The sequence below is a fragment of the Malania oleifera genome, chromosome 2 (assembly GCF_029873635.1).
Source record: "Malania oleifera isolate guangnan ecotype guangnan chromosome 2, ASM2987363v1, whole genome shotgun sequence".
Lineage (NCBI taxonomy): Eukaryota > Viridiplantae > Streptophyta > Magnoliopsida > Santalales > Ximeniaceae > Malania > Malania oleifera.
Window position 1 is genome coordinate 32,033,097 of NC_080418.1, and position 8,320 is coordinate 32,041,416.

Sequence of the window (8,320 nt, forward strand, 5' to 3'; positions counted from 1 at the left end):
TTTTGCTTTACACATACACAAAAGAATATCAGAAATGATGGTGGAAGAGAGATTTGGGTCTGCTAGCAATAAGAGGCATTCACGGGCATCCCATCTCTCACAATCAAAAAAGAGAACCCACCACAGCGCCTCACCTCATCTCACCAACTCACCACCACATCTAGCCTCCCAGTTGTACCAGTATTGCTTGGTGCTTCACTAGCAATGAGCTGTGCCATATCTGCTTTTCCTACCTACTCACGGGTCTCTTTATCACCAATGCCCCCCTTAACCTGTTTCACCTGGTCATGTTTCTGCCTCCCTCTCTATTTATATGACACCTCCACAGAAGAAGAAGAAGAAAGTACTCACTCAGGACATGAATAGATGTCATCTGCTAGTCTTGTCTGCATTTTAGTTCTCTTGCACCTTCTCTTCTCCTCTCCTCTGGATATGGTGATTGCCGTGGCCACGGCTGGCTATGGCCAGGACAGCCCGCCTCATGTTTCTACACAAACTCTGGTGGCGGAGTCTCGCGACTATGCAACTGTGAAGCCTCAGTTGAATCACAAGAGAGAAGTATTTGGAGGGAGGCAAGTGAAAAATTGCCTGCCTAAGGGGTTGAGGCATTCCTCAGCTCCTAGTCGATACGTAAACTATCACACTCTTGGCTCTGCAAGGTGCTCGTCCTCCCGTACCCGCTCCAGGAAGAGTCAACCTTAACTCAACGCTGTGTACATGGTTTAATATCTCTGTTTGAAGGGTGCATATGTATGGTTAGAATGAGATGGCATAATACTAGACATCAAGTCTGTAGAGGGAATACTTTTAAGAGTTTTTCGAATTATATTCACGTCAGTTTATTCGTATGTACTATTCGTATGTACACCTCTCGCCTGTTTAATAATATTTATGAGAATAAGATTGCCAATAATAAGATCTATGCGACCCCTTCAGGAGCAGAATTCATTCATACAACAGACAGCCTACTTATCACAAGCACAACTTAATAAATGCATTCTATGCAACTTCGGATTTCAATTTGTTCATCTAGTTTGTCCAGAAATACTGCTACATAGCCGTGTACCATCAAAATTAAAAAAATACGATACTCAATTAATAAATGGCTTAAGCATCCAAAGTAACTGATTAGAAGGGCCTCAAATTATCCTTGTGAGAAGGCCACAAAAGAATCTCTGAATGATTGTAGCAAAACCTAGCCTAACTATATAGGTCATCTTCATCTGCCCCACCAGCTGAAGTAGCAAATGGATCTGATGCAGATGCAGATGCAGATGCACCAGTGCCTGATTCTGGAAATCGAAATTCAGCTCCAAAACCCCTGGACTGCTGCAAAGTCTGGGCAAATGCCTGGTATTTGCGTATGTCTGCATCACTGACACTCCGGCGGGCATACTTCATGGACTCCTCAAAATGGGCAGGCTTAATCTCTGACATATCTTCCTCAACATCCTCATCCATAGCCTCGGGATTCTCTCCTCTCCTGCGCTCCTTCTCTATATCCTGAAATTACAAATTTTTTCTTCAAAAACCAATACAAACTTGCGCAATGAAACATTAGGCCTACAATCCAAAAAGAAAACCATTTATTCCACAACAGTGAATCCAAGTTGTGGTGTCTGATAATATTATGAACAACCCTACAAGGTGGTCTTTTAATGTTTCAACATAAAGGTCAGCATAATTCGGTTAAAACCGAATTAACCGAGTAAATTCAGCCGGTCCGGTTCAGTTAAAAATTTATTTGGTTCGGTTCGGTTTTCATTTTCATTGAATTTTAATTTTTGATTTTCAGTTCAGTTTTTGAGTTTAATACATTCAGTTAATCGAATTAATCGAATAGTATAAATTAATAATTATATGTATTATATATAATTTATATTTTATACATATTAAGATATTAAATCGGTTAACCGATTTAACCAAAATTCAGTTTGGTTCATTTTGAATTTGGTTAATATGGAATTTCAGTTCGATTCGGTTCAATTAATGAAATTTTTTAACCAAAATTTTTCAAACCATACTGACCGAACGCTAACCCCTATTTGAACATGGTAACAGTTTGAATTGTTTGGAACTATTGATAGAAAAGCACTTTTTTCTGGAAAATGTGATCATCTAAAAAAGTACTTATCTAAAAATACTTCTTTTCTTAAAAAAGAAAAAAAACAGTTGTTTGGAAAAAAAATTTTGAAATAAATATTTATTTTAAGTGTAAACCAAACACTACTTGGGTTAGGACCTCTTTAATTTTAAAACCTGAAGCATGCATAATACATCTAGAGACTCCAGATGAAAATAGGCACAAGAAGAACCAACAAATTTTGATATCAAGCTAAAACCAATCTGACCCAACACTAAACCTCATCCTTTATTTCGCTTTAGGAGGTTGGTTCACATGTACAACCTTTGTAACTTCATGGTATACCCATGGATTGGCCAGTTCCTATTTGGAAGGCTGCAATTTCTTAACTGCCGCAGTTTCTACTCCTGCTAATAGTTTAGCACATTCTTTGTTGTTACTATGCACAAGGAGATTTTACTTGTTGGTGTCAATTCGGCAGTCTGTGGACTTTTGTTGATATTCAGGTCAAAAACATTGACAAAAAACATAATGGGTCCTACAGAATATCCCGACAACATGACACATTCATAAAATATCCCAACAACATGACACATTCGTAATTCACTCTGCTAACCAACAACCAAGCCCATTTCAACAACCACAATCAGGGCAATTATGCAGATTCAATATTATAATATCAACATTTGCAGTTTCCAAAATTATTTGGTTTAGAGTGCCACTAGTAGAATCAAAAAGTGATTCTGGAGCCCTAAATAAGAAGCTAAAGGCAGTAACAATCAAGGGGCCTGTGTACATATGTGCCTGTGCTTAATAGGTAGGTGGGAAAATTTTTATAGCATGCAAAAAACAATCAAATACTCCAAAACAAAGGAATGCTCAGATAAGTTGGAAGGCATGAGAACATTGAGAAGGCCCGATGAACATGGTAAAGTAAGAAAAGAAACAAGTTGGACCATAGACAGCTTAATAGAAAAAAATAATTGTGCATCTACGTCCATAGGGGTCATGAGTATCCATATTCACAACATCTTAAAATGAGAATGGAAAAGTAAATTAAGCAAAAATGAAGGACCTTACCTTCTCTATATTCTCTCTGATGGCATACTTGCATGCACGCTGGCAAATCTCTGTAATATCTGCCCCACTAAAGCCTTGAGTGTATTTTGCAAGGGCTCTCAAGTCTACATCTTTTGAGATGGGTGACTTTCTCAAGCATGCCTTGAAAATCTGATGACGTGAGTTTTCATCTGGAAGAGGAATATATATCAACTGATCAAGACGGCCAGGCCGCAAAAGCGCTGGGTCTATAATGTCAGGTCTATTGGTAGCCCCAATTATGAAAACAGTCTTTTTCGCAGACATGCCATCCATTTCAGTCAAGAGTTGGTTAAGAACCCGATCAGCAGCACCGCCAGCATCTCCAACACTGCTTCCCCTCTGCAAGAATGATTAAGATACATGTTTCCAGTAAGCTGGAATCAACAGATTAAATGAAGTAGGAATGCATGAATCACTAAATGGGCAGGAATGCTTGAAACACAGGTAAAGTGTTTTTTTCCTGGGATAATTGTAAGGTAAAGTGCATTAATGCAACATATGGCCCTGATTTTCTACATTCCATTTTCCAATTTAGAGCCATTTCAAAGAAATTCCGAGCTTCTCACAAAATTTCCACATTTGTGATTTCAGGGAAAAATAAATAGATGCGACAGCCAAAAATTAAAGCCACAATGCGCAAAAGAAAAAACCTACCTGAGTGGCAATGGAGTCAAGTTCATCAAAGAAGAGGACGCACGGAGCTGATTGTCGTGCCTTGTCAAAAATTTCTCTAACATTTGCTTCACTCTCACCAAACCACATCGTGAGCAGTTCAGGGCCCTTGATGCTGATGAAGTTCGCTTGACATTCATTGGCAATAGCTTTGGCCAGAAGAGTTTTACCACAACCTGGGGGGCCATAGAACAGAACTCCCTTTGAAGGTGACATACCAAATTTCTCAAACTTCTCTGGATGCTCCACAGGATACTGAACAGTCTGTGAAATTGAAAGAAGACAAACAAAATTTCACCTACAAGCTGAAAAATACAGTAATAAGGGATCAACAGAAAGCCAACACAAGAAAGCTATTACCTCTTGAAGCTCTCGCTTAACATTCTCAAGGCCTCCAATGTCCTCCCAGCTGACGTTGGGCACTTCAACAACCTGCACATCAGGTCTCCCATAATTAGAGAAGAGTTAACACAAAGACAATATATCAAAAAATAAGCATTTGTATTCCATGTTGCAGGGGATTTTTCCCAGTGATCTACTCACAGTTTCACGCAAAGCGGATGGGTTGCTTGTTCCAAGAGCTGTATGGAAGTGCTCATTTGTGACAGCCATTGAATTGAGAATCTCAGCATCAATTGTTTCATCCTCCAAGTCAATCACATCCATCTTCTCCCTGATGCATTGAAGAGCAGCTTCAGTGCAGAGAGCAGCCAGATCAGCACCAACATACCCATGAGTATCTTTTGCAATTCTTTCTAAATCAACCTGTTGCATAAGAAACCATATTTTAAGCTAGCTCAATTACAGAAAAGATTAAACAACAATAAACTATCTGGCAGCCAGGCAGCATGTTTGACTTCAAAATTTAGCCCATATTGAAGCCATATTTAAGAATCTGAGTCTACCATCATGCTAATCTACTATTTTTCTGGAGTGCAAAATTTACCCTCAGATCCATTGTGGTCATAAAATACAAAACCATGATCCATTAATTTAGAATGGAATGAATTCGATAAGATGGGTATAAAATCTGGACCTGAGGCCATGTCATGACCCAATCCACATGAATCTGGTCCAAGATCCAATTTTGTGTGTGTTGTATTGAGAGAGAGAGAGAGAGAGAGAGAGAGAGAGAGAGAGAGAGAGAGAGAGACATCATACATCATCAGACAGCTTCATGTTCTTGGTATGGATTCGAAGAACTTCAAGGCGTCCAACTTCATCCGGAACTCCAATATCTATCTCCCTGTCAAATCTACCGAACCTTCTCAAAGCTGGGTCAATGCTATTTGGACGATTTGTAGCCCCAATGACGATAACATGGGCCCGGGATTTCAGTCCATCCATGAGAGTCAAAAGCTGGGAGACAATCCGTCGTTCAACCTCACCATTTGTTTTCTCCCGCTTAGGAGCAATTGAGTCAATCTCATCAATAAAGATGATGGATGGAGCATTCTTCTCAGCTTCCTCAAATGCCTTTCTGAGATTGCTTTCACTCTCTCCAGCCAACTTGGACATAATTTCTGGTCCATTAATACAAAAGAAGAAAGCACCAGTTTCATTAGCCACAGCCCTGGCTATTAATGTCTTCCCAGAACCTGGAGGTCCATAAAGTAGAATTCCTTTGGGTGGCTTCACACCAATTGATTTAAAAAGTTGTGGGTGCCTCAGTGGCAGCTCCACTAACTCACGAATCTGAGCCATCTGCTTCCGAACACCACCAACATCATCATAACCGACCTCATCCAACCGATCTTCATCCTCTCTTCTCACAGGTTCTCCCTCACAAAAGATTTCAGTGTCAGGGGCAACCACACAGAACTCCCCAGGATCAGTCTCAACGACCTTGAACTCTACACTTCGCATCCCTCCTCTGACAAGGAAAAGATCTCCTTTCCTCACAGGGCGATAAGCCTCCAGGAAATAAGCTGCAAACATAATATTGTCATTTGAAAAATAAGAAATAAAAATTCCATCTTATCATTCTGACGAGGAAATCAGATCATGTGTGAATTACTAAAATTAGAGGGGGGAAAAGTGAGTTTCTATACACAAACATGAAGTAATGCAAACAAACTGCGAACCCTTCTTTTTTTTTTCCTTCCAAAATTGTACGGTATGTATACATGTGTTTTGAAGGAATATCCACAAACCGCAAAGTGTTTTTCAGAGTTTTATGTCACATGCCTTACTCGTGTTCTTAGAGTTGTTTGCGTACAAACACCATATGCATACACACACATCAAGGAAGGAACAAATAATTCCAAATCCTTTTCATAGTTTTAGGCCACATGCCTTTCTAATTTTTTGGGGGCAGTAGACTAGGCACCTAACCAACTACCTGGGACATGCATCATTGCGGCTTTCCTTTTTATTCTCAGAATTGACATCATTTTAATATGACATGTACTGCAAAAGAGTGAATAACATATTGATGAATAAAAAGAAACTATGAAGAACTTACGTTTTAGGTATGCATCAAACAGGTTGCCAGTAACACCCTCTATGGTATCATCCACTGGCAGTATGTGAACACGGGTCCCATACTTAACATCAGGACATTGGTGCACAGATACAACGTCACCAAGTCTAACCCTCAGATTTGATCTAACAACTTTGTTCATCCTGATCTTTGGCTCCTCACATGTCTCATCTGCAAGAGCAATGCAAATTGTATCCCTTCTTTTCTTGCCCTGGAAAAAAAACAAATTGCATGATAATAGGTGTTAAACTACATATCAATATCCATGAAGTGTACTTTATAGAGTCAAAGAGGACATAAAATGTAAAAGACATTAAAAGAAGAAAAAAGGTGAAACACTGGGTTCCCATCTTGTTGGAAAATATTTAAGCACCAAAGCCAAACCACATGAGCGGATCAGACAGGATGCACCCAAAACAAGCTTACTACAACAAGGTGCAATTTGAGAGAGAGAGAGAGAGAGAGAGAGAGAGAGACCTCAATTCCTTCCAACATTTCACACATTATCTCCCTTATTGTAAAGGGATAAAGAGCACTAACAGAACCACAGATGAAACAAATAAATGACCTCCAACCCACTCTTGGAGGCTGGAGCCACCTTGCACAAACCTTTATTATAAAACTACACATTAAAAGAAATTCAATACAATACAAGTAACTCTATTTTAGGATTCAAAAACAATCATTTAAGGAAGCCCAACTATCACCGACACCCATATACTCGTTTATTTAGATGAAAAATATGAAAAACTTCCAAGGGGAAAAAAGCTACAAAGAGAGATTCTTTCCCAAATTTCACTAGGAAAAAAAATGCAATCTTTACAGTTAAAAATTCATTAAGATGAATTGAGCATTTCAGCATAACAATGAAAGGTAAATTCATGCATCTAGATATTCCAAAAAATTGTTTCAAATTTTATATTATAAAAATTTCAATTCAATTTATGCATCCATAAAATACACAAATGGAGAGAGAGAGAGTATTCTCAACTTCAGGAACTCCACTTTTGACAGGACCTAACGCAATAAGAAAAAAAAAAAAAATACAATCCCAACACGAACAGGAGCACTACCCACTCTCTAATCTAGCACAACCTTAGAAACCCTCTTAGAAAACCCAACATACCAGACAAAATTTAAAATTGAATTAGTAAAATACATATACGACTATGAATCACAATTATACCTTGATGAGGATAGTATCGCCGCGGAAAATCTGCAATTTTTCCATAGTATCGGGATGCAATGAAACGACAGAGTTATCATCATTCAACGCCTCATCGACGACGAGCCGATTCGGTGACTTCTTGCGTTCCAAAATTGCCGTCGAGAAGTCCTTCTTTCCCCCTTTCCTGAAAACCCAGAAAACCCAGTCATCAAATCAATGCAATCGCCCAAACCCATCAAAAAATTGAAGAATCAAACCGCGAAGAAAAATCAGAGGAGAGGAAAAGGGGAACTCACGAGTCGGAAGATTCAGCAGGGTGAGACATCTTCTACAGTGCCTGAGTAGCTTGATCTGCTCTAAAGAGAGAATGCAGAATGCAGGCTGCAGCGGGATCGGAAGAGACACAAAATATTGAGAATGGATGATGAGAAGGGAGAGGACCATATATATAGAGTCCACTTCCGTTTCCTGTTCCGTATTCCTCAAGACTTCATTTTTTCTTCTGTTTCCCTTTTCTTTTTTTTCACCTTCGGAAAAAGGAAATTCGCCGCCTTGCTGGTTGCTTCTGAGCACCAAATTGCGAATGCCGGAGTTGTCCGTTGAAATTATTTCCTAATTTATGTGCTCTTTCCAAAAGACTAATAAGCCTTGACGTGACCAATCATACTGATATTAAACTTTCAAAAATATGATTCTGGGTATAATGCCATTAAAATTAAATTAATCAAGTAAATTTCATTGATTCAGTTTGGTTTTTATTTTCGTTGAATTTTGACTTTCAGTTTTTAGGTTCGATTAATTTCATTAATTGAAT

At 38.9% G+C, this 8,320-nt stretch overlaps 1 protein-coding gene across 1 annotated transcript; it reads right to left on the reverse strand.

The window, feature by feature from the left end:
• Nucleotides 1-985: 985 nt before the first annotated feature.
• Nucleotides 986-8,100, reverse strand: LOC131147839 (cell division cycle protein 48 homolog). Its single transcript, XM_058097449.1, has 9 exons — nucleotides 7,803-8,100; nucleotides 7,525-7,690; nucleotides 6,321-6,549; nucleotides 5,018-5,784; nucleotides 4,400-4,621; nucleotides 4,217-4,288; nucleotides 3,839-4,120; nucleotides 3,164-3,523; nucleotides 986-1,503 (listed from the first exon to the last, which is right to left on the reverse strand). The coding sequence occupies exons 1-9, from the start codon at nucleotides 7,829-7,831 to the stop codon at nucleotides 1,201-1,203; spliced, it is 2,430 nt and encodes an 809-aa protein (XP_057953432.1). The 5' UTR covers nucleotides 7,832-8,100; the 3' UTR covers nucleotides 986-1,200.
• Between the last annotated feature and the right edge of the window lie 220 nt (nucleotides 8,101-8,320).

Coding starts and splice junctions, on each gene's coding strand:
- LOC131147839 (XM_058097449.1), bottom strand. CDS start 7,831: ATGTCTCACCCTGCTGAATCTTCCGACTC. Junction 6,550..7,524: donor GCGATACTATCCTCATCAAG/GTATAATTGTGA, acceptor TTTTTTTTCCAG/GGCAAGAAAAGAAGGGATAC. Junction 4,289..4,399: donor CATCCGCTTTGCGTGAAACT/GTGAGTAGATCA, acceptor CCTGATGTGCAG/GTTGTTGAAGTGCCCAACGT.